General features: G+C 43.5%; 1 protein-coding gene across 1 annotated transcript in view; it reads right to left on the bottom strand.

Moving 5' to 3' along the window:
• Window positions 1-27,685, bottom strand: part of LOC134221816 (nephrin) — a 368,748-nt gene that overhangs the window by 57,437 nt on the left and 283,626 nt on the right. The window contains exons 9-10 of the mRNA XM_062700993.1: window positions 14,384-14,543; window positions 12,760-12,974 (exon numbers count right to left, since the gene is read on the bottom strand). Of these exons, the coding sequence (XP_062556977.1) occupies window positions 12,760-12,974; window positions 14,384-14,543 (375 nt within the window). The remainder of the gene's footprint in view (window positions 1-12,759; window positions 12,975-14,383; window positions 14,544-27,685) is intronic.

Raw genomic sequence — 27,685 nt, 5'->3', positions numbered from 1 at the left:
TTTACTTGGATTCGTCTATTCTGAAGTTTGAATAAATTTGTTTACCAGATTAACCAGATCATATTCGGAGGAATTCAGAAGGATTCTCAGGGTCAATTCCGTAGGAACTTTCTACAGAACCCCAGAGAAAACAAACCGGATAAATACCGCAAGAAACTTCTGGGTGTATTCCAGGAGAAAGTTTAGGAATAATCCAAGAAGAAACTTTCGGAGGAATTCCTGTAGGAACTTCCAGAGGACTTCTTGGAGAAATTTCCGGAGGAACTCCTGTTGGAACTTCTGGAGGAACCTGGTGGAACTTTTGGAGGAATCCGTGGAGGAACTTCCTGAGGAACTTCCGATGGAATTCCTGGAGAAATTTCCGGACGACTTCCTGGAGGAACTTCCCGAGGAATTCCTGGAGGAATTAACGGATGAAATCCTGGGGTTACTTCCGGAAAAATTCCTGGAGAAATTTCTGAAGGATTTTCTGAAGGAACTTCCGGAGGAATTCCTGGAGGAACTTTTGAAGGAGTCCCTGGAGGAACTTCTTGAGGTACTTCCGGTGGAATTCCTGGAAAACTTTCCGGACGACTTCCTGGAAGAACTTCCCGAGGAATTCCTGGAGAAATTTCCGGACGACTTCCTGGAGGAACTACCGGAAGAATTCCTGGAGAAATTTTCGGACGACTTCATGGAGGAACTTCCCGAGGAATCAGAAAAATATATTTTGCTCTTTTAGTGGAATGTATTCAACCGTCTAAGACGAATTAAGTACTCTCCATTTAATTCCACCAATTAATTTTCGATATTTTTTCAGATACGTATTTCGACCACAACAGTGTGGTCGTTTTCAGTCCCTCGTACTTGACTCAACTTATTATTAAATGTAGAGTACTTAATTCGTCTTCCCGAGGAATTCCTGGAGAAATTTCCGGACGATTTCCTGGAGGAACTTCCCGAGGAATTCCTGGAGGAATTAACGGATGAAATCCTGGGGTTAATTCCGGAAAAAATCCTGGAGAAATTTCTGAAGGATTTTCTGGAGAAACCTGAAGGAACTTTTGGAGGAATCCCTGGAGGAACTTCCTAAGGAACTTCCTTAGGAACTTCCGGTAGAATTCCTGGAGAAATTTCCATAAGACTTCCTGGAGGAACTTTCCGAGGAATTCTTGGAGAAATTTCCGGACGACTTTCTGGAGGAACTTCCCGAAGAATTCCTGGAGGAATTAACAGATGAAGTCCTTGGGTTACTTCCGGAGGAATTCCTGGAGAAATTTCTGGAGGAACTTTTGGAGGAATCCCTGAAGGAACTTCCTTAGGAGCTTCCGGTGGAATTCCTGGAGAACATTCCGTACGATTTCCTGGAGTAACTTCCCGAAGAATTCTTGGAGAAAATGGAGGAGGAGGAACTTCCCGCGGAATTCTCGGAGAAATTTCCGGACGACTTCCTGGAGGAACTTCTGGAGGAACTTGGAGGAACTTTTGGAGGAATCCCTGGAAGAACTTCTTGAGGAACTTTCGGTGGAATTCCTGGAGGAACTTCCGGTGGAATTCCTCCGGAAGTTCCTCCGGAAATTCCTCCGGAAGTTCCTCCGGGAATTCCTGCGGAAGTTCCTCCGGGAATTCCTGCGGAAGTTCCTCCGGAAGTTCCTCTGGAATTCCCTCCGAAGTTCCTCCGAATTCCTCCGGAAGTTCCTCCGAATTCCTCCGAAGTTCCTCCGGAATTCCTCCGGAAGTTCCTCGGGAATTCCTCCGGAAGTTCCTCCGAATTCCTCCGAAGTTCCTCCGGGAATTCCTCCGGAAGTTCCTCCGGAATTCCTCCGAAGTTCCTCCGGGAATTCCTCCGGAAGTTCCTCCGAATTCCTCCGGAAGTTCCTCCGGAATTCCTCCGGAAGTTCCTCCGGGAATTCCTCCGAAGTTCCTCCGAAGTCCTCCGGAAGTTCCTCAGGAATTCCTCCGGAAGTTCCTCCGGGAATTCCTCGGAAGTTCCTCCGAATTCCTCCGGAAGTTCCTCCAGGAATTCCTCCGGAAGTTCCTCCGGGAATTCCTCCGGAAGTTCCTCAGGAATTCCTCCGAAGTTCCTCCGGGAATTCCTCCGAAGTTCCTCCGAATTCCTCCGGAAGTTCCTCCGGGAATTCCTCCGAAGTTCCTCCGGAATTCCTCCGGAAGTTCCTCCGGGAATTCCTCCGGAAGTTCCTCCGGAATTCCTCCGAAGTTCCTCCGGGAATTCCTCCGAAGTTCCTCCGAATTCCTCCGGAAGTTCCTCCGAATTCCTCCGGAAGTTCCTCCGGGAATTCCTCCGGAAGTTCCTCCGAATTCCTCCGGAAGTTCCTCCGGGAATTCCTCCGGAAGTTCCTCCGGAATTCCTCCGGAAGTTCCTCCGGAATTCCTCCGGAAGTTCCTCCGGGAATTCCTCCGGAAGTTCCTCCGGAATTCCTCCGGAAGTTCCTCTGGAATTCCTCCGGAAGTTCCTCCGAATTCCTCCGGAAGTTCCTCCGGGAATTCCTCCGAAGTTCCTCCGGGAATTCCTCCGGAAGTTCCTCCGGGAATTCCTCCGGAAGTTCCTCCTGGAATTCCTCCGGAAGTTCCTCCTGGAATTCCTCCGAAGTTCCTCCGGGAATTCCTCCGAAGTTCCTCCGAATTCCTCCGAAGTTCCTCCGGGAATTCCTCCGGAAGTTCCTCCGAATTCCTCCGAAGTTCCTCCGGGAATTCCTCCGGAAGTTCCTCCGGGAATTCCTCCGAAGTTCCTCCGGAATTCCTCCGGAAGTTCCTCCGAATTCCTCCGGAAGTTCCTCCGGGAATTCCTCCGGAAGTTCCTCCGGGAATTCCTCCGGAAGTTCCTCCGGAATTCCTCCGGAAGTTCCTCCAGAATTCCTCCGGAAGTTCCTCCGGGAATTCCTCCGGAAGTTCCTCCGGGAATTCCTCCGAAGTTCCTCCGAATTCCTCCGGAAGTTCCTCCGGGAATTCCTCCGGAAGTTCCTCCGGGAATTCCTCCGGAAGTTCCTCCGGGAATTCCTCCGAAGTTCCTCCGGGAATTCCTCCGGAAGTTCCTCCGGAATTCCTCCGGAAGTTCCTCCGGGAATTCCTCCGAAGTTCCTCCGGAATTCCTCCGGAAGTTCCTCCGAATTCCTCCGGAAGTTCCTCAGGAATTCCTCCGGAAGTTCCTCCGGGAATTCCTCCGAAGTTCCTCCGGAATTCCTCCGAAGTTCCTCCGAATTCCTCCGAAGTTCCTCCGGGAATTCCTCCGAAGTTCCTCGGGAATTCCTCCGAAGTTCCTCCGAATTCCTCCGAAGTTCCTCCGGAATTCCTCCGGAAGTTCCTCCGGGAATTCCTCCGGAAGTTCCTCCGGAATTCCTCCGGAAGTTCCTCCGGAATTCCTCCGGAAGTTCCTCCGGGAATTCCTCCGAAGTTCCTCCGAATTCCTCCGGAAGTTCCTCCGGGAATTCCTCCGGAAGTTCCTCCGGGAATTCCTCCGGAAGTTCCTCCGAATTCCTCCGGAAGTTCCTCCGAATTCCTCCGGAAGTTCCTCCGAATTCCTCCGGAAGTTCCTCCGGAATTCCTCCGAAGTTCCTCCGGGAATTCCTCCGAAGTTCCTCCGAATTCCTCCGGAAGTTCCTCCGGAATTCCTCCGAAGTTCCTCCGAATTCCTCCGGAAGTTCCTCCGAATTCCTCCGAAGTTCCTCCGGGAATTCCTCCGGAAGTTCCTCCGGAATTCCTCCGAAGTTCCTCCGGGAATTCCTCCGGAAGTTCCTCCGGAATTCCTCCGGAAGTTCCTCCGAATTCCTCCGGAAGTTCCTCCGGGAATTCCTCCGGAAGTTCCTCCGGAATTCCTCCGAAGTTCCTCCGAATTCCTCCGGAAGTTCCTCCGGAATTCTCCGAAGTTCCTCCGGGAATTCCTCCGAAGTTCCTCCGAATTCCTCCGAAGTTCCTCCGGGAATTCCTCCGGAAGTTCCTCCGGAAGTTCCTCCGGGAATTCCTCCGGAAATTCCTCCGGGAATTCCTACGGAAGTTCCTCCTGGGTTCCTCCGGAGGAATTCCTGGAGGAATTTCCGGAGGAATTCCTGGAGGAATTTCCGAAGGATTTCTTGTCTTATTTACCATTAATCATTTATCTCGTCCCATTCCTACGTTTGATTTCTACATACAAAGTTGACAGACTTCCTATCGCTCTCATCGCTCCTTTCCTGCCGGGCGCCACAAGAAAATATGGTGTTGACTACTCTCCCGAAATAGTATTTTTTGTATGGAATCTGGAAAACTTGGTTAAAGTAAAAAGAGCTTCCTTCAAAATTAAATGCGTTCACATATGCTTTCTATTACATCAAAATGATCGCGGAAAAATTTAAAAACTTTTGTTTGTTTTGCAAAATTCGGTTCCCTTATGCTTCAAATCATCGGAGAGAGGATTTAATTGTATTTTTTAGTTGTACAATAGTTTAGTATTTAGAGCTTAATTCAAATTTGGGAAATAGTAGGTCCACAAAATTTTCTAGGAACATTCCTTGATAAATTTCAAAGATATTGTCAGTTGGGATAAGCGAATGTCGTTCCCAATTCCGAGTTATAGACATTTTCGTATGAAAAAAGCGCTCTACCGCGAGAGAGCGTCCCTCATACCTTAAAGCATACTCCAGCACATAAACCGAGTTGCTAGATAGAGCGTCCGAAACCCCGTGTCGAGAACTGGCCACAAAAAAAGTTCTATTTGAATTCGATTCGTATTTTCTAGAGCCTTTTTAATAAAATTGAGTGCTTCGTTGTACGGATTTCGATACACCACGGGTACTTTGATTCTAGGTGGCGATAAAGCTCCCCCGCTGTATTCACGCCAATGCTTTCATGGAGATTCTGATGGTTTCGAGACAACAGATTATTTCTATTACACCCAGTTATTTTTTTACACGGGTGGGTTTTAGTTGATTAACAACATTAGCGTAATTGAAAGTATGAGTTAACCCCATGAAAAAAATCACAAAAAATCAAAGAAAATTTAGGTGGTATTTAAAAAGTTGTGAAAAATCAGGCTCACCGGGAAATTAAAGAATACCAACCGTGTAAAAAAATATTGTGTGTAATACACGTTCGGAAAAGATTACATTTTTCTTCATAAGATTCAAAGGGTTGAACTTGTTAATAATTTGTCAATTTTCCATTATAGGAGCACTGTATGATCAAAAGGAATGAATTTATGAGACACATATAGTTGTGTAAGCCATCAAATAAAAAAATAAACATTTTTGAGCATGTTTTCCTGTTCATCCCAATAACCAATGTACTATCCTCCTGGGTCGGTCGCTTTAACGAGATGGAAATTCTGAAAAGTTTTTTGGTGAGGCGTGACAAAAGTACAAGGCACGATGCTAGGCATCTAATAATTCGATCGTGGTTAGTTAGGGTTCCTCTATGTTTTTAATTGTTAAGCGTAAATCAGATCCTTGGAAATGGTCTCGATTTTTCAATTTAAACTTAATTAAGAGAGAGAAGAAACAAATTTAAAAAAAAAAACATGTTTACCGTCACCTGCCTGCTTTACCTGCCTAAGTAAAGGTCTGTCAGCGAGTTCTACCATTTCGGCAATATTTTAACCATTCGGCTCAATCAACCTGGTCGTAACAAACTCAACTTCACAACCCTAAAAAAAAGTGCGCACCTTTCCAGCAGGATCACAGATTGTTGAATCTGTCAGCTCAATTGCAGAACACGTTTTTCCTCGTTACATTTTTGCACCATCCCTTAGACCATCCACAGCGACTGACGGCAAACACGCAAAAGGCGCTACCAGCAGTGTAACAACACCGCACGCCCCGTCCAGACACACTCGCACCGGCTCCAGCTGACGTCTGGTTAGAGTTGATGTCGGGAGCAAAAAAAAAAGAAATAATCGTGACACTTGCTGCAGCACGTCATAATGTAGTCTGTGATCTTTCACAAACCAGTCCGGCACGGTGTGGGATGTGACATCCCATCAGCATTTTCCTCGTTGCCCGCCCTGCCCTGCCATGTCTTGCCTTATGTATATTTGAATCCCATGAATAATGAGTGTGGTCGGTGTGGAAAAATCATCTCGGAGAAAAGGGTCCATTCCGGCAGCACGGGACGATGTGTGTGTCCTCTTTTTGTCCAGGATCTGAAGTTTCAACCGAGTCGGTTGTCGCTCGTCGGTGGCATCCATCCACGTCCGTCCATGTAACTGAGCGGGACACTTTCCGTATAGCGCGGGAAAGCCACCGGGGGCTGATGGACAGTTTCCCGATGTCTTTCTTTTGGATACGTTTCGGATAAAATGCCATGAATAAATAACTGTGGGATACGACTGAGCGCAACGTAACGAAGCAAGGTGAATCGGGACCGGTTGGGTAATGAGAAAAACGTCACTACAAAGGTATATTCGTACTATGGTTGGAGTGTGGAGCTGTTTCTCGGATCCGTGGATCGAGATGTCGGAATTGTCACTATAATAATAATCAGACACAATTTCTGAGCCACGGTATAGCTGACTCGACAATGTGGTCTGGTTACAATTTAAGGATAATGTGGGATGTTTGGCAGGAAAAAAGAGTCGTCAGGCTGTTCGTGTAAAATGTTATACAAATGGCAGAGCCATTAACCGTGAAGATCTTTTGAAGAAATAATTTATCCAACACCGGTTACTGCTCACAGAGTTGTGGTAAGACGATCAACTGAATTTCCAGGAAGACATAAAAACCAACCCAATTTGGTGGTTGTTCGTAAAATTCCAATCGATTTCAACTTTGTACTTTCGTGTCTGCATTTATGTTCCATTCAGAAATGTTAATGACGATGCTGGTGCTACGGATGATGATAATGATTATGAGTTGGTTCGGCTTCTCGTCATGGATACCGTCATAAATGAACGACAATTATTTGGCAGGACAATGTTCCAGAGCGACGACGCTTGCAGAGCGACACGAAAATGGTTCCTGCATTCCGCCGCTCTGAGCTCTGGTCGTCGTCAGGAGTGACATGCGGGACAATATGTTGCGAGTTGGCATTTTGTTGAGTGAAATATGCTCACGGAGTGGAGTGGGAATGAATCAACGATAGCAGCGACCAAATAGCGAGCATCGAGTCGAGTATAATCAGTTTCAAACAGAAATGCGAGTGGTCTATAACTGACTGAATTTTCAAGTGTTTTGAATTAGCTTATACATTATTCTGCACTGCCCTTCTTAGCCATGCGGTAAGATGCACGGCTACAAAGCAAGACCATGCTGAGGGTGGCTGGGTTCGATTCCCGGTGCCGGTCTATACAATATTTGGATTGGACATTGTCTTGACTTCCCTGGGAATTAAAGTATCATCGTGTTAGCCTCATGATATACGAATGCAGAGATGGTAACTTGGCTTAGAAACATCGCAGTTAATAACTGTGGAAGTGCTTTATGAACACTGCGAGACGACAATGTCCCAGTGGGGGGTGTAATGCCAATGAAGAAGAAGAAGATTATTCTGCACTGCATTTTTTTATTAAATAAATTTCTTCCTGGTAGTGCAAAGCTTGTATCAATAGTCTAATAGAGTATTTGTTCTATTGCTAATAGCATGCTCCTACAATGGAGGAAATACATCTTCAGTCAATCTGATACTGATACTGATTTATATACAACACGGTCATGTTGTATATTAGCTTAGCTTAGACTGACTGTACATATTAATGGTTGCTACTCCGTGATTGATACGAACTGGTGCAAATTGCACTTCGATCCAAGTGAATAGTGATTGGGATTTACCACCTATTTTCGTAGTGCACGTTTCAGTAGCTCGCAAATGTTCATCAATAACGGCGCCGGCCAAGTCTTTATAGTCAGTTGGGAAAGGGAAGGATTGTTAGTGTGTGGTTATTGTTGCTACTAGATACCTCTGCATCTCCACAATTACCACGGGAAGGAAGTTATGTAGGTTGGGTGGGTAATTAATAACATAGATGGGGATTCACCATGGAAAATGATGTGACCTATGCAACTTCTATACAACGGTTTTAGGATTTCCTTATCTTGTACAATTGTTCATCCTTCGCGAGGATAAATAACCAATCGCTCAAAGTGAGCGATTGTTCATTTGGATATTGGATTAAGAGCACGCGTCATAATTTCTTTAACGTAAGGAAAGTAGAAAAGAAGTGGAAAATAAGGAGATATTCATGGCTGTTCAACATCACAGATAGTAATCGGAAAGCTAATGTCAATCTTAAATCTTAAATAACCCTTATTTTATCTCAATTTGAGGTTGCACAGCTTAACATATATTGTTGATTTACGTTTATTTTCCATGGCGTTTATTTTTCACTACTTTTTTTGTGAGGGTTATGAGTATGTTTCTATTAAGTTTTTCAACAATTGTTTACCCCTATGGATCCCGTTATTGCAGTTGTAAAGCATTTTTTAAGACACACACGTGGACTTCTAGCCCAAGTCTGGCTCGTCTCGTGAAGATAAACTGTTAAATTTGTTCGTTAGAAAAACTACTAAGAATTAACATCTGTTCGTGATGCAAGCACCACTCTTAGGGAAGATCCATTAATTACGTAACGCAAAAATCGACAATTTTCAACCTCCCCTCTCTCCTATGTCACACTTTTTGTATGAATCATCAAAACTTGTTGTATGGACTGTCATACTTCGCTCAACACCCCCTCCCCCCTCCCCCTCTAAGCGTTACGTAATTTATGGATGTTCCCTTAGAAAGCTCAGATATTGCATACGAAAAGTTTCACATAGGATGAAGAAGGGGTTGAAAATAAACTTTTTGCGTTAAAGGTTTTTCTCAATTGGTATTGTATAGGGTGACGTGTGATTTTGAAAAGCGTTTCAAGCTATTTCCGGATTGCTGGAAATCCTGAAACTCCTTTAAGCCCCGGCTTTTGATATTTCGGAACATTCCGGGTTGGAATTATAATAGGGGGATTCACTTAACGGCGTAGGTTGCTGTGTATCTGTTTATGGAAATGTTTCACAGGCGATTTGAAATATGTCCCTTGTGATTGAGTGTGAAACATTTCTATAATCAGATACACAGCAGCCTACGCTGTTAAGTGTATACCCCTAATATGTAGTTGTATACAAAGTTTACGTTATGTCATTATACAATAAACGTATTAAGAATCTCTGGATTGATTATATGGGTTGCTGCGTTAAATACGTAGATTTTGTGAAAACAACACTACCGCAACTATAGGACACCAACGACTATCGGATCATTTGCCCTACACCACTTCACTATTCGGGTGGCGTAGACTGAGCAACTATCAGCCAAAACTTTTGTAAAACGCGGACGAACAGCGATAAAAATAATATCAGCCACCGAATTTTGACGTCTAAACCTATGTTCGGCACACTTCGCTCCCTCTATATACAACATTGTCATGTTTGTGGACCAATAATTCGATTCTTAGCGATTAGATTCATTTATTTTTTTGTCTTCCAGCCTAAAATGACTGGAATTTAAAGCCAATGAATGTTATTTGTATGCAATTTGGTTGTTTATGACCATTTCAACGTGAAATGATTATAGAAAAAAACTTCCTCTGATTCCTTCAAGAATTATTCAATAATTTCTTCAGGAAATCAAATTTTCTTGGGAATTTTTCCCGGATTCCCTCTCTTGATTTTTCCAGGATTCCCTCTATTTCTAGAATTTCTTAGAGAACCGCACGAAATCTTATTGGAAATTCCTTTAATTTATCCAAAAAAATATCCAGAGATTCAAGTCACAAATTCATTAACTTCAGAAATTCTTCCTGAAAGAGGAATTTCCCCAAGTAATTGCTAGAGGGATTTCTGTAGAATACCTTAAGAGACAAAGAGGGATAAGTATGGGAGAATCTCGATGAACGAACGTGTGCTGATCGAAAGAAGGAAGCAGCAATTCGAGGATCACTTTTATGGTGCTGATAGTGCGGGTAGTGAAGATTAAGGTAGCGATGGAGGCGACTGCGTCGGTTCAGCGGACGATGGAATCCAATACGCACACATGTTGAGAAAATCAAAGCAAGCCATCCAACAGCTAAGAAACAGACGGTAAAGATGATGAACACAACAGAACGAAAAGTGATAGGCCCTGCACAGAGGCTACCCAGGTTCGGTGTGGAGTGTCAGAGATTCACAAATGAGGAAAACGCTGCCAGAACAATTTGAATACTTGGGCGCAGAATAGAATGGAGCGGAACAATATGCGAAGGTATTAAGAAACTGTCAATGGCGTGCGGATGAAGAAAGCGCCATCTTACGTCAAGTGCAACGACCTAGAATGTGCAACGACTGGAAGTTCCTCCAGGAATTGCTCATAAAGTTCCTCCAGGAATTCCTCCGGAAGTTCCTCCAGGAATTCCTCCAAAAGTTCCTCCAGGAATTCCTCCGGAAGTTCCTCCAGGAATTCCTCCGGAAGTTCCTCCAGGAATTCCTCCGGAAGTTCCTCCAGGAAATCCTCCGGAAGTTCCTCCAGGAATTCCTCCGGAAGTTCCTCCAGGATTTCCTCCGGAAGTTCCTCCAGGAATTCCTCCGGAAGTTCTTCCAGGAATTCCTCCGGAAGTTCTTCCAGGAATTCCTCCGGAAGTTCCTCCAGGGATTCCTCCAGGAATTCCTGCGGAAGTTCCTCCAGAAATTCCTCCGGAAGTTCCTCCAGGAATTCCTCCGGAAGTTCCCCCAGGAATTCCTCCGGAAGTTCCTCCAGGGATTCCTCCAGAAATTCCTCCGGAAGTTCCTCCAGGAATTCCTCCGGAAGTTCCTCCAGAAATTCCTCCGGAAGTTCCTCCAGGAATTCCTCCGGAAGTTCCTCCAGGAATTCCTCCGGAAGTTCCTCCAGGAATTCCTCCGGAAGTTCCTCCAGGAATTCCTCCGGAAGTTCCTCCAGGAATTCCTCCGGAAGTTCCTCCAGGAATTCCTCCGGAAGTTCCTCCAGGAATTCCTCCGGAAGTTCCTCCAGGAATTTCTCCGGAAGTTCCTCCAGGAATTCCTCCGAAGCTCCTCCAGGAATTCCTGCGGAAGTTCCTCCAGAAATTCCTCCGAAGTTCCTCCAGGAATTCCTCCGAAGTTCCGCCAGGAATTCCTCCGAAGTTCCACCAGGAATTCCTCCGGAAGTTCTGCCAGGAATTCCTCCGGAAGTTCCGCCAGGAATTCCTCCGGAAGTTCCGCCAGGAATTCCTCCGAAGTTCCTCCAGGAATTCCTCCGGAAGTTCCTCCAGGAATTCCTCCGGAAGTTGCTCCAGGAATTGCTCGGAAGTTCCTCCAGGAATTCCTCCGGAAGTTCCTCCAGGAATTCCTCCGGAAGTTCTTCCAGGGATTCCTCCGGAAGTTACTCCAGGAATTCTTCTGGAAGTTCCTCAAGGAATACATCTGGAAGTTCCTCCCGGAATTCCTCCGGAAGTTCCTCCAGGAATTCCTCCGAAAGTCCCTTCAAGAATTCCTCCGAAAGTTCCTTCCGAAATTCCTCCGAAAGTTCCTCCAGGATTCCTCCAGGAATTCCTCCGGAAGTTCCTCCAGGAATTCCTCCGAAGTTCCTCCAGGAATTCCTCCGAAGTTCCTCCAGGAATTCCTCCGGAAGTTCCTCCAGGAATTCCTCCGAAGTTCCTCCAGGAATTCCTCCGGAAGTTCCTCCAGGAATTCCTCCGGAAGTTCCTCCAGGAATTCCTCCGGAAGTTCCTCCAGGAATTCCTCCGAAGTTCCTCCAGGAATTCCTCCGAAGTTCCTCCAGGAATTCCTCCGGAAGTTCCTCCAGGAATTCCTCCGGAAGTTCCTCCAGGAATTCCTCCGAAGTTCCTCCAGGAATTCCTCCGGAAGTTCCTCCAGGAATTCCTCCGGAAGTTCCTCCAGGAATTCCTCCGGAAGTTCCTCCAGGAATTCCTCCGGAAGTTCCTCCAGGAATTCCTCCGGAAGTTCCTCCAGGAATTCCTCCGGAAGTTCCTCCAGGAATTCCTCCGGAAGTTCCTCCGGAAGTTTCAAAATATAACTACGGTGAAAAAAAATTATTTTCCGTTTGGTTCATATTATCCACACTAGAATGTGTTCTTTTTAAACCCACCATGATCCAATTTCTTGAAAAAAATCTTGAAAAATAGAATTTTAAAATATATCATCAATACAGCCCGTACATAATTTTTGAATACACTAAATTTGAGATCCTTAAGGATCATGCGGATTAGTTTAGCTGATTTCTGTTTTAAAAGCTTAAATAGTGCACATCAAAAACTACATCACCATGGCATTTCAGCCATAGTTTACATTAAATATAGTTTGAAATAGAAAAGTTTGCATTATTTGAACGTAGTATAACATGCCGTACTTATAACTTGAAACAATCAAGTGGAGATAGAGTGCCAAAATTTGTAATGATTTAGCTCAAACGTGACCCCTTTCCTTTTCACCCACCCTGTCAGTTTTACTCCCACTTCCCCTCGCTCTTGAATTGTTTTTTTTTTTATTTCAAGGAAAGTTTTTAATTTTTTGTGGAAAAAAATCTTTGTTTTGTGAAAAATTCTTAATATTGATTTGTTATGGAAATTTTGTATTTTTTTTCCGTGGAACATTTTGATTTCTTTATTAAAAATTCTTCTTTTTACTCACATCGAAAATTCGTGTCATTCCGAAACTGAAAAACCATCTCAAATACAAACGATATAAAAAAAATCTGAAATATCCAAATGTCACATCCCCAATGCTTTCTGCTCGAATTCAGCAGAGAAAATTGTCACACATGCATTCCGAACTCAAAGTCCACATCAAGTTACCACACCATTTGATTTACTGAGCCAAAGGTACTTACACTCTCGCTGATCGGCTTGAATCGGAAAATGCTTTTGGCGTGCTCGCTGGTCACATGCGTCGACGGGATGTCCAACGATTCCGACACCGAGGTGTTGTGTTTCCACACGAACGCCACATCCGGGGGGTTCGCCTCCAGCTCGCAAGCGATCTTGGCCTGCTCGTAGCGTCCGACGTTGTAGGTGGTGACCAGCCCGGGCCGGCAAACGGGGGCAACTGAAACGAAATCGATACGAATATTTTACCCGAAATTGGATTTATTTCTTCTTGTTCTGTTTTTGTTCGGTCTGTTCGTAATCAGTATTATCATCCAAAATCGAAATTAACAGCCCGTCGGAATCCCCATGATGCAGTAGGAACCACAGTGAAAATGGAAACCACCAATGGTCGGTTTTATTTAAAGTTCTGGAGCTTTCGTCAGATACAATCAACGTGATAATCGTGTGAACCAATTATCATGTAAATTAAAAGTCCATTTTCGTTTACCATATCTATTTGATCTGGTCTTGGATAAATCCTGCATGCAGAAAACAGGATTGGAGATTATCAGTTGGTGGTGAGTCGTGTAATTGTATGAAGAGCGATATTTAACAAACCTTCAAATAAATTGCAAAAATAAAATACGAAAAAAGTAATAATAAATAAAAAGTTCTCTTGGATAACCAGTATGGAATTATGCATGGAAATATTTGAAGGTGTGCAATTCATAAATTTAATTTGAATTGTCACACACCGGTCATCCATCTCACCCTTCAACGCGTAACGTACTTCACTGGTGTAAACCTTCCACGCTCTAGAAGTAGGCTCTTAGTTGACTATCACAGCGAGCTTTTTTTTACTACATACTTTACTAATAATAAAGCATTGTGCAATGTGTCAAAGATGGAATGATTTTAAGTTAATCAAAATCGTAATAACCCACTTGGTGTAAGGCAGTACCTGCGAAGCAGCCCGTGTGTCCTAAAGAATGGGCCTGTGGTGAAATTTTCAAAGAGGAGAGGCCGGAAACCAGTAGTGGCTCGGAACTAAAAAGTCATGAAAATAGGCCAAGCATTTGTTTTCATTAAGTATTTCGCATATTTGATTGGTTGCCATAAGCATTTAATTACGCTGATAATAGTCGATATATCGCATTCTTTTTCGCTTGATAAAAGCTTTCATTTAAGTTGGTGATGGTATGTTTGGTATTGAGGAAATGATTCCAACTATAAACAGATTTATCTGCTGCCAGTTAAATTAATGTGAAATCTATTATTATCATTTTGGAGAAATTACCGAACTTCGAATAAGAATTGATTGCATGTGTTAATCATTGTAGGTAGATTGCCGCCATCATCGGAATTGAATGTGCATGAGTCACACATTCGCTACTTCATGATTTCATGAGAAGTGGTTGTCGAAAGGTGTTCAGACTTATCATTTTTATGGGTTCCCACTAAAGCATGACCATGATGATCTTCTCAAACAACAGAATAGTATAAAGGTCTAGTTTACCTGGAGCCAGTCCAATATTTTTTAATAGAAAACACAAACATCAGCTGTTACCATAATACTGACAAACTTCACTTCGTTTCTCATTCGGAGTGCTGAAATTCAAAACTTTCCCAACCCCATCAAAAACTTACATTTGATGTCCAGATGGACGGGATTGCTTTCGCCGTCGCCTTCCCGATTGCTTCCGACGCAAGTGTACAGCCCGGCTCGGGAACGGCTAACGTTCTGCAGCACCAGGCTCTGGTTCGACACGATTATGCCCTCCGATGGACTGTTCAACAGCTCTCGACCCTGCAAGGAAACATAAAAACGGACAAACGAGAGGAAAACTCGAATTAGCACAAAGGACCAAAGCAAACGCACCCGCCCAGATTACTCTCCCCCACCCAACGTCAACGGAAACGGCATATCCCGCACATTAGAACGAACCGTCGTTCAATTGCCTTGGTTTTTCTTTGTATGCGTTGGAGATAATGGCCTAAAATGCACTCGTCAGGCGAAATAACTTTAAACTAATAACAATTGGTTGGAATGTAATTCATCAAATACGACGAAAACAAAAAATCTTCGAATTTCACTGAAATTCATTTGTTGGAAAGGTTTGCACAAAAGCTCGGGACCTTTCTTCCCTGTACCTACTTCGGAGAAAATGGGATTTTTGTGTCCCCATTTGAGGGAATTGCGCCCGGTGCGAAAGGATTTCCAACGGAGAACAAAGCGACAAATTCGGGCAGGCAGGTTCTTAATTATCAATGTATGAGACAACGAGACAACAATAGGAGAGTGGATAAGTACCAACAAAAAGGTGATGGTGCCGACAAATGGGAGTTGGCAGAAAAAAGAACCGGGATTAGACCGTCGCTGAATGGGTCGCAAAAACGAGATAATTACGGTAACCTTTACGTGGGCGGTTTAATTCCTGGGAACACACTTAATCTACATCTTCATTCGCTATACGCGTTAGGTGCTGAGATGGTTATTTTTTTCCTCCTCTCGTTTGGGTCGGTGTTGGGTAAAATTAGAAACATGACGGGTCAGAAATCGATGAATAAAATAAAATTGTGGGGAGAAGAACGATTTATGATACTTCGAGCAGTGAAAAAATAATGTGATGAAATTGATTACGGGCAGGCCACCAAGCGTCCCAAATAAGAGGAATGCAGCCATCACAAATTTAGAGCATAATGAGACCTCCGTCATTGAACTGCGAAGACGTTTGACAAAGAGTCATAAACAATTTAAAAAAAATACAATTTTTATGCATCTTCAAGTTTTACTTCTGATTTTTCAAAATGTGTTTGTCCTCTAATCCAAATCCAATCCAAATCCAATCCAAATCCAATCCCAATCCAATCCAAATCCAATCCAAATCCAATCCAAATCCAATCCAAACCAATCTAAACCAATCCAAACCAATCCAAACCAACCAAACCAATCCAAACCAACCAAACCAATCCAAACCAATCCAAACCAATCCAAACCAATCCAAACCAATCCAAACCAATCCAAACCAATCCAAACCAATCCAAACCAATCCCAAACCAATCCAAACCAATCCAAACCAACCAAACCAATCCAAACCAATCCAAACCAATCCAAATCCAATCCAAACCAATCCAAACCAATCCAAACCAATCCAAACCAACCAAACCAATCCAAACCAATCCAAACCAACAAACCAATCCAAACCAATCCAAACCAATCCAAACCAATCCAAACCAATCCAAATCATCCAATCCAAACCCCATCCAAACCAATCCAAACCAATCCCAAACCAATCCAAACCAACAAACCAAACCAAATCCAAACCAAACCAATCCAACCAATCCAAACCAATCCAAACCAATCCAAACCAACCAAACCAATCCAAACCAATCCAAACCAATCCAAACCAATCCAACCAATCCAAACCAACCAAACCAATCCAAACCAACCAAACCAATCCAAACCAATCCAAACCAACCAAACCAATCCAAACCAATCCAAACCAATCCAAACCAATCCAAACCAATCCAAACCAATCCAAACCAACCAAACCAATCCAAACCAATCCAAACCAATCCAAACCAATCCAATCCAAACCAATCCAAACCAATCCAAACCAATCCAAACCAATCCAATCCAACCCAAACCAATCCAAACCAATCCAAACCAATCCAAACCAATCCAAACCAATCCAAACCAATCCAAATCCAATCCAAACCAATCCAAACCAATCCAAACCAATCCAAACCAATCCAAACCAATCCAAACCAACCAAACCAATCCAAACCAATCCAAATCCAATCCAAACCAATCCAAACCAATCCAAACCAATCCAAACCAACCAAACCAATCCAAACCAATCCAAACCAATCCAAACCAACCAAACCAATCCAAACCAATCCAAACCAATCCAAACCAACCAAACCAATCCAAACCAATCCCAAACCACAATCCAAACCAATCCAACCAATCCAAACCAACCCAAACCAATCCAAACCAATCCAAACCAACCAAATCCAATCCAAACCAATCCAAATCCAATCCAAACCAACCAAACCAATCCAAACCAATCCAAACCAATCCAAACCAATCCAAACCAATCCAAATCCAATCCAAACCAACCAAACCAATCCAAACCAATCCAAACCAATCCAAACCAATCCAAATCCAATCCAAACCAATCCAAACCAATCCAAACCAATCCAAACCAATCCAAATCCAATCCAAACCAATCCAAACCAACCAAACCAACCAAACCAACCAAACCAACCAAACCCAATCCAACCAACCAACCAATCCAAACCAATCCAAACCAATCCAAACCAATCCAATCCAAACCAATCCAATCCAATCCAAACCAATCCAATCCAATCCAAACCAACCAAACCAATCCAAACCAACCAAACCAACCAAACCAACCAAACCAACCAAACCAAACCAAACCAACCAAACCAATCCAAACCAACCCAAACCAACCAAACCAATCCAAACCAATCCAAACCAATCCAAACCAATCCAAACCAATCCAAACCAATCCAAACCAACCAAACCAATCCAAACCAATCCAAACCAATCCAAACCAACCAAACCAATCCAAACCAATCCAAACCAACCAAACCAATCCAAACCAATCCAAACCAATCCAAACCAATCCAAACCAATCCAAACCAACCAAACCAACCCAAACCAACCAAACCAATCCAACCAATCCAAACCAATCCAAACCAATCCAAACCAATCCAAACCAATCCAACCAATCCAAACCAATCCAAACCAATCCAAACCAATCCAAACCAACCAAACCAATCCAAATCCAATCCAAACCAACCAAACCAATCCAAACCAATCCAACCAATCCAACCAATCCAAACCAATCCAAACCAATCCAACCAATCCAAACCAATCCAAACCAATCCAAATCCAATCCAAATCCCAATCCAAACCAACCCAAACCAATCCAAACCAATCCAAACCAATCCAAACCAATCCAAACCAATCCAACCAAACCAACCAAACCCAATCCAAACCAATCCAAACCAACCAATCCAAACCAATCCAAACCAAACCAATCCAACCAAACCAATCCAAACCAATCCAAACCAATCCAACCAATCCAAACCAATCCAAACCAATCCAAACCAACCAAACCAATCCAACCAATCCAAACCAATCCAAACCAATCCAAACCAATCCAACCAAACCAATCCAACCAAACCAACCAAACCAAACCAATCCAAACCAACCAAACCAATCCAACCAATCCAACCAATCCAAACCAATCCAAACCAATCCAAATCCAATCCAAACCAATCCAAACCAACCAAACCAATCCAAACCAATCCAAACCAATCCAAACCAATCCAAACCAATCCAAACCAATCCAACCAATCCAAATCCAATCCAAACCAGTCCAAATCCAATCCAAATCAATCCAAACCAACCAAACCAATCCAAACCAATCCAAACCAACCAAACCAATCCAAACCAATCCAAATCCAATCCAAACCAACCAAACCAAACCAATCCAAACCAATCCAAACCAATCCAAACCAATCCAAACCAACCAAACCAATCCAAACCAATCCAAACCAATCCAAATCCAACCAAACCAATCCCAAACCAACCAAACCAATCCAAACCAATCCAAACCAATCCAAACCAACCAAACCAACCAAACCAATCCAAACCAATCCAAACCAATCCAAACCAATCCAAACCAAACCAATCCAAACCAACCAAATCCAAACCAATCCAAACCAACCAAATCCAACCAAACCAATCCAACCAATCCAAACCAATCCAAACCAATCCAAACCAATCCAACCAATCCAATCCAAACCAACCAAACCAATCCAAACCAACCAAACCAATCCAATCCAAACCAATCCCAAACCAATCCAAACCAATCCAAACCAATCCAAACCAATCCAAACCAATCCAAACCAATCCAAACCAATCCAAACCAATCCAAACCAATCCAAATCCAACCAAACCAATCCAAACCAATCCAAACCAATCCAACCAATCCAACCAAACCAATCCAAACCAATCCAAACCAATCCAACCAATCCAAACCAATCCCAACCAATCCAAACCAACCAAACCAATCCAAATCCAATCCAAACCAGTCCAAACCAATCCAAACCAACCAAACCAATCCAAACCAATCCCAATCCAACCAAACCAACCAAACCAATCCAAACCAATCCAAACCAGTCCAAACCAACCAAATCCAATCCAAATCCAACCAGTCCAACCCAATCCAAACCAATCCAAACCAATCCAAACCCAATCCAAACCAATCCAAACCAATCCAAACCAATCCAAACCAATCCAAACCAACCAAACCAATCCAATCCAAACCAATCCAATCCAATCCAATCCAAACCAATCCAATCCAAACCAATCCAAACCAATCCAAACCAACCAAACCAACCGAATCCAATCCAAATCCAATCCAAACCAATCCAAACCAATCCAAACCAATCCCAATCCAATCCAAACCAACCAAACCAATCCAAACCAATCCAAACCAACCAAACCAATCCAAACCAATCCAAATCCAATCCAAACCAGTCCAAACTCAATCCAAACCAATCCAAACCAATCCAAACCCAATCCAAACCAATCCAAACCAATCCAATCCAAACCAATCCAAACCAATCCAAATCTAATCCCAAACCAAACCAATCTAATCCAATCCAAACCAATCCAATCCAATCCAATCCAATCCAAACCAATCCAATCCAACCAATCCAAACCAATCCAAACCAATCCAAACCAATCCAAACCAATCCAACCAATCCAACCAATCCAAACCAATCCAAACCAATCCAAACCAATTCAAATCCAATCGAAATCCAATCAAAATCCAATCAAAATCCAATCCAAATCCAGTCAAAATCCAATCCAAATCCAATCAAAATCGAATACAAATCCAATTCCAATCCAAATTTACATCTGAATTTTAAATTTGACCGAAAGAGTTATCAGGCCAAAAAACGATTGAATGTGTTTCGTTTCGAATGTGGAAACGGGTGCTAAATTTTGATGTGTGCGGTCGGAAAGAAAATCAATTGGTTCGCGATAGAACGTCTTTCGAGTTCTGGTGAGTATAATAATTAAAAAGAAAAAAATCGGTGTGAGTTTGCTTGCGTTTTCTTCTAAACGCAGAACGATCGCGCGATCATCGGAAAGCTTAGTTCATTAATGCTTCGTACTTAATATGAGTTCGTACTTAATAATTATTTTTCGTTTCCCATAGATTACCTTTTCATCTAACATACTATCCTTTTCTCGCGACGCTCACGGAGGTGCAGAGGATTCCTCGGTCTCTTGCAGCAATACGTGCCGAAGTAATTTTATTCTCCTAATCCTAAACTAACTGTAAGGACGTGACCGGCATCGTTATTGGTTTTGAATTGATGAAGCTCCAAAGCATGTTCCTAATCCCAAAAAGGTTATTAAATTGGTGACCTGTGCATATTTGATGTTTGTCGGCCAATTACGGCTAGCAACCACAAGTATACAACCAATCAAGCTTACTTGATACTTGATGGGCTACAGCTCTTCCTCGATGAACCTACGGCGAATGGAGAATCCTTCTCCACTAGACTCGAGCTTGGCCAATCGCTTCCAGTCGCCTTGAACGTTCAGCGCCCTCAGGTCCTCTTCAACGGCATCGCCATCGCCATGCAAAAACCAATCAAGCTAATCTAAGCTAAAATGATCAGTTTGGCTGGTTGACCATAGTCCACTTTGGCCAAATGATTTTCGACCAGATGGGATTCGCCCTAATGATTTGTTTGCCCAAATGGCATATTCGGAACATGATCATCAAGCTACGAGGCGGCAATGTACCAGTGGAGGATGTAATGCCAATGAAAAAGAAGAAGAATTAATGGACCTTGTCTTAGTGGCCTTCATCGTGTTCGTCCTTAAACCAAATGGATGAAATCAATCATTAGTTATCTGGAACCTTAGGAAAAAGGTCAAATTCAAACAATTGTTCTAATAAAATTACTGTGGAGAATCAAACAAGATGGATTTATGTTTGGATTTGGTACGGTTTCAATTTCACGCTTATAGTCAATTGTTTACTTATTGCTTCTATCAGTTATAACTTAAATTCGACTACGCTTGTGGTAGCAGAGATCAACCGTTTTCTAAGGCAGAACAGTTAATACCTGGCTCAAGCATTGGATGTTATCACTCATAAGGAAATAGTCGTATGAAATGTTAAGGATGACAAAAAGGACCAGAACCTTCGTATGTCGTTTTAATCCATACATGCTTGCATTTAACTGCCATATTAATTTAATATGAATAAATTTTATCAGACATTCGGCTTTAACTACTGCCCAAGCAGTATATGAATAATAAAGTTGATTAACAAGCTTTGGCGATTCAAATTCCAGTGCAGTGAGTAACACGCGACAACCTAGTTTATGCTTTCGTTCTCGGTCCTCCTTGGATTCGCTTCAAACAAAAACACGCATCATCCGACTCATCGTAATAAAAGAGCATAATTAGTGCACGACACCACCATCGGGTAATCCGATCCTATCTGTCCCGAGTGCCACTCAGTTCGCTCGCTCGACCCATGTAAGCAGCACCTTCCGCCAAGTGCCGGCACAAAAACCCGCCTTTTATTTCCGTTATATGCGTGGGTACGCCGCGTGAAATGATAAGGATTTTGTCAGATCCCCACAGTGCAGGAAAAAAAAGAAAGCTCCCAGCACAGTGAAAGCAGCAGCAATAAACCGGAACGACATCAGATAAGCAAGAGGATTTGTTAGTATGACTGGGTTCAACCGTCGGAGGGTCGATCCTTTCTGGGCTGGTGAGGAGGGGGGCGATTAGGAAGAGGTTGGTTGCAAGACAGCGAAGAGAAATGGGAGGGGGGGACATCTCCGAATGTCAGAGAAAAATAAAACGCCGAATCTCCCAAGAGACTCCCCGTGTGATGAGAAGAAGTTGTTGCCTAGTACTCATGTGAATGATCCGCACCAGGGACTTCCAACTTTGGAAGGCATGTCATAAGAGAACACACATCAGCAAGGGGATATTTTTTCCATTAGGGTTATTCCGGTTTAAAGCATGCTTTCATTGCGAATAACGAGGCGTGACAAAACAAAACGTTAGAAAACAAATCCTAGTCATGAAGTTACAAATTTACAAACATTTACTTTCTCTCCTTTCGATTAATTGCTACTCGAACGAAAATATTTTATAATTTCAAGTAGGGGAACAGACGGCTTTGGCAGGTTTTGTTCTATTATTGGCAGGGGGTTTTTGTCGACCGAATTTTATGAAATTTGGCCACAATATTCTTTGATATGCAAAGAATGTTTAGGCCAAATTTGAGCAAAATCAGTCATAAAAAACCCCCCTGACAATAATAGAACAAAACCTGCCAAAGCCGCCATTCCCCCTACCTAAAGAATTTGAAGAAAGTAGTTTTTAGAAGAATGTAGTATGGATATTAAATGCCACGCGTACAATGTACTCACACGTTACCTATTCATCAACTTGAAAGCTGCATATGAAACAATCAATTTGTTGGTAAAGACAACGAAGGATTGGGAGCAGCGCGTAGTTCAAGTATCAGTTAAAGCAATCTCGAGTGCTTTCCAAACTTACGTCTTCAAAGTACAAAACATAATCACTTGGCGACGGCGGAAAGTTGCAGAATCACAAACATACGTTGACGTTGCAATACTTTTGAAATACAATTCTCATAATTTATACTGACGAAACCTGCATTTTTCAGGGTCCGGTACGTGACGAGACCGCCTTATCAAAACTGTTGACGAAAACCGCCTTCTCCGTATTTTATTATTTTTATTCCTTCTGACGAGCTCGTTGGTCTAGTGGCTATTGCTTCTGCCTTATAAGCAGAAGGTCGTGGGTTCAACTCCAGACTCGTTCATTCCCTATGTTATTTTTCTTTCTGTATTTCACGTTCTACCAAAACTATTGATACTGTTATAACCTTCCACACTAACAATTCCAAAACCTCCCGTGGCACATCTATGAGAAGTCGTAGAGTTCTTTGCATCTTTCTCAAGTAGGTGTCCAACTAACCATCCTTCCCCTTCCTCAGCATTCGCAAGGACGTGGCCAAGACAGATCTAGACTATTGGAGACGTGTATTGCTTTCATCTAAGACAGCGGTTCTCGACCTGGGGTACATGTACCCCTCGGGGTACCTTCGCTGGCCTCAGGAGTTAGCTCGGACAAAAATGCGTAATGGCAGATGTATTACAATTCCAATCAAAACTTATTGATAAAGTATATTTTTTTAACTTCATAACGTTGTCTTGTACGTACATAATGGCGATCAAAAAATCAATGCCTATTAAATCCCTAGTGTCATAATCCTACTTAGTGCATGAAGGGTTGTGTACAACAGATCAAAAGGACAAAACGTTCAGTGAACAAATTTTAAGAATATTTAGTGCTATCTACCTTTTTTTCTTGAGCAAGGGTAAACGGAAATCTGCAACTAGACACCTGAGGAGGTAGCTCAGGTAGTGTGGGGAAGGGTATGTCATGTAACTCTTAACCGATCCACTAAAACCAAAACCTTTTCGCCAGTCTGTACCCCTGGCCCGCAATTAAGCAATACATCAGGGGGAGAGGACTTTTGAGAACGCTCACGCCTATGCTAACACACTTGACGCTAATACACACAACACCGACTTCAAGGGTGGTAACCTCACCACCCGTCGATCACAAGCTATGATAGTAACCTAGCGGTCCATATCATAATCTCACGTTGGAGACGAGCACCCCGACAACAACCACCGCCGACATGTTGATTGTAGGGGTGAGCAAAGTGTTCACTGCATCACAGGTGCCCTTACTGCGTTCGTTGGTTTTGTTCAAGACGCCACCACCACTGCAGTTTCGACATAATCTGTGTTCACCGCATTCCATATAACTTCCTCCTGGCACATCCTCTCGACGAGGTTGTCCTGGGTTGTATCCATACCGCCAACAAGCAGCATGGCATTGCGTTCTACCTCGAATCGCGGGCATGCGAACATTACATGCTCTGCCGACTTTACCTCACCTACACATTCCGCAGAATCTACGAAGCCAAACCTGTGTAGGAATTTTTTAAAGCAACCATGTTCAGACAACACCTGTGTTAGGTGGAAGTTGACTTGACCATGTTTCCTATCAACCCAGTTGGACACATCCGGAATTAGTCTGTGGGTCCAACGACCTTTGACTGCGGTGTCCCATGCTCTTTGCCAGCGAGGCTGCTTTCTTGACACGTCGTACTTGCACCGATTCCCTTTCGTTGTAGCACTCCACATCTTCCTCTAGGAGTATGTCAATCGGCATCATGCCAGCTATAACGCACACCGCCTCATATGATATGGTGCGATATGCGCTCGCGACACGTAGGCACATGTACTCTGATCAATTTCTTTACATTGTACTCGGCCTTTAGTGCTACGGCCCATGCCGGTACGCCATAACGGATGATAGACAATGCCACGCCAGCTATCAGCCTACGCACTTGACTATGCACCGCTGATCTGTTGGACATCATTCGTGATAAAGATTTTATCGCCAATGAAGACCGCTGACATGCATAGTTTTTTAAGCTCTACTACAGGAAAATGGAAATCATCGATTAAGAAACGAACTTTCATAATTTTCTTCCTGTTCTTTAATTTTTGAGGGACGAGAGAGAACTGTTAGTGGAGCCAGTTTGCATTTCAAACACGTAACATGATTCCTGCTGGATCGTCATTATGTTCCGGGGTTGGCGGTATATTTTAAGGGTATGCGATAACACACTTTTTCCTAACGAAACGAAACGAAACAAAATTTAAAATGTCTATGTTGATTCGGATCGAAACGAAACGAAATATAGATTTACTTTCGAGACTTCGAAACGATACGAAATCAAGCTTCATTTATTTCGAAATTTTTCGAAACGAAACGAAATTTTAATTTTTTTCCGCGGAATTTTTATTAAAATGGTTTTACGCAATTCTGATTTCACTTTTTCGAAGTCAAATAACTATTTTTGCTCCTGAATCTGATCAATTTTATATCAGCAAGTACAATTCATACAATTGTTTTCCACTGGGAGACTGAAATTTAGTTATATTAACTAATTTATGAATGTAAACGCGCTAGAGGGTCCATTACTAGCACAGAAGGGGGGGTCCATACCCTAGTAACATTTTGGTTTTATGCTGGTATTATAACACTCTTGAAGAGTAAATTCTGGACTTCAAGAGCGTTATAAAACTCAAAATGTTACTTGGGTAATAGGCAACAGGAACATGTGGAAATGGAACATGTAAATCAAATGGGGGGACCATAATACGTATGTAAACAAACTCGATGTTGCGTATTATGGACCCGGGGGTAGCCATAATAGGCAACCTGGCTACATAATTTTAAAATACATATTTTAGTAGTAAAAATGAATATTTTACTATGTGTTATGACGAATTATTTAATTTATTCAGACTAAGGCCGAAGTGGCCTGTGCGGTATATAAGAGTCTTCTCCATTCGGCTCGGTCCATGGCTACACGTCGCCAACCACGCAGTCTACGGAGGGTCCGCAAGTCATCTTCCACCTGATCGATCCACCTTGCCCGCTGCGCACCTCGCCTTCTTGTGCCCGTCGGATCGTTGTCGAGAACCATTTTCACCGGGTTACTGTCCGACATTCTGGCTACGTGTCCGGCCCATCGCAGTCGTCCGATTTTCGCGGTGTGAACGATGGATGGTTCTCCCAACAGCTGATGCAATTCGTGGTTCATTCGCCTCCTCCACGTACCGTCCGCCATCTGCACCCCACCATAGATGGTACGCAGCACTTTCCTTTCGAAAACTCCAAGTGCGCGTTGGTCCTCCACGAGCATCGTCCAGGTCTCGTGTCCGTAGAGGACTACCGGTCTAATTAGCGTTTTGTAGATTGTCAGTTTGGTACGGCGGCGAACTCTATTCGATCGGAGCGTCTTGCGGAGTCCAAAGTACGTACGATTTCCAGCCACTATGCGTCTCCGAATTTCTCTGCTGGTGTCATTTTCGGCAGTCACCAGTGAGCCCAAGTACACAAATTCTTCTACCACCTCGATTTCGTCACCACCAATGCAAACTCGCGGTGGGTGGCTCACATTGTCTTCTCTTGAACCTCTGCCTATCATGTACTTCGTCTTCGACGTGTTGATGACAAGTCCGATCCGCTTAGCTTCCCTCTTCAGTCTGATGTAGGCTTCCTCCATCTTCTCAAAGTTACGTGCCATAATATCTATGTCGTCGGCGAAACCAAATAGCTGGACGGACTTATTGAAAATTGTACCACTCGTGTTAATCCCTGCTCTTCGTATTACCCTTCCAAAGCGATGTTGAATAGCAAACACGAAAGACCATCACCTTGCCGTAACCCTCTGCGGGTTTCGAAGGGACTCGAGAATGCCCTGAAACTCGAACTACGCACATCACCCGATCCATCGTCGCTTTGATCAACCGTGTCAGTTTATCCGGAAAACCGTGTTCGTGCATTAGCTGCCATAGCTGGTCCCGATCGATTGTATCATATGCGGCTTTGAAGTCGATGAATAGATGATGTGTGGGCACGTTGTATTCGCGGCATTTCTGCAGTACTTGGCGAATGGCGAACACCTGGTCCGTGGTGGAGCGTTCGCCCATAAAACCCGCCTGGTACTGCCCCACGAACTCCCTTGCAGTTGGTGCTAGTCGACGGCATAAAATTTGGGAGAGTACCTTGTAGGCGGCGTTCAGCAATGTGATTGCGCGGTAGTTGCTACAATCCAGCTTATCGCCCTTTTTGTAGATGGGACACACGACACCTTCCATCCACTCCTGCGGCAAAACTTCCTCCTCCCAAATCTTGGTAATGACCCAGTGCAGCGCTCTAGCCAGTGCCTCACCACCGTGTTTAAATAGCTCTCCTGGTAGTTGGTCAACCCCAGAGGCTTTGTTGTTCTTCAGCCGGCCAATCTCCTCCTGTATTTCCTGGAGATCCGGAGCCCACATCGCCATTCAGGTGCTCTTCGTAGTGCTGCCGCCACCTTTGGATCACCTCACGCTCGTTCGTAAGAAGGTTCCCGTTTATGTCCATACACATATCAGGCTGTGGCACGTGGCCCTTACGTGAACGGTTTAACTTCTCATAGAACTTTCGTGTGTTATTAGCGCGGTACAGTTGCTCCGTTTCTTCACGGTCTCGATGTTCCTGCTGGCGCTTTTTCCTCCGGAAAGTCGAGTTTTGTCTGTTCCGCGCCTGTTTATATCGTGCCTCGTTCGCCCTCGTGCGGTGTTGCAGCAATCTCGCCCATGCTGCATTCTTCTCTTCCACTAACTGCTCACATTCGCCGTCATACCAGTCGTTTCTCTGTTTCTCTGTGTTATGACGAAACGCGATGCTAATACCTATTGCTTGTCATCTAGTGCTGCAGAATGGCAATTTGTCATGAGTCTTACTCTAGCGAAGCGGTTGAAGTAAGTTTCCCTCGTTAAGGGGTCCATTACTTGCACTCACTCCTACGTCTACCATTATAATATATAAACGCATACGCTGTCCTAACCAAGGGCCCCATACGCCTGTCACTGGCGAACAAAGCTCGTGTACTCTGCATCGAAGCTTAGAACCAGTGTTAGGGCGCAATCGTTAATGCGAACATTTTTATATTCGGTTAGTTACTGTAAATAAATTCTTTTTCGAGTCCCTTTAATTCAAGTCCCTAAAAACTGCCTGGCCATATCAAAAAGGTGCCAGAGAATTAACACTGTTGTTTACATTTTAGAACCAAATCCAGATGTCGTACATGTCGGGGTAGGGATTCAGTGCTCCGCCTCCTCCCCCTGGTCCGAACCATCAAAGCCGTCCTAATGTTTTGGGTTATTAATAGTTTTGCTTTTCAGAATACCCAAGTTTTTGAAGAC

The sequence above is a fragment of the Armigeres subalbatus genome, chromosome 3, assembly GCF_024139115.2.
Source record: "Armigeres subalbatus isolate Guangzhou_Male chromosome 3, GZ_Asu_2, whole genome shotgun sequence".
NCBI lineage: Eukaryota > Metazoa > Arthropoda > Insecta > Diptera > Culicidae > Armigeres > Armigeres subalbatus.
The sequence above is the reverse complement of the archived record's forward strand: the minus strand, read 5'-3'. Positions and strand labels throughout refer to the sequence as shown.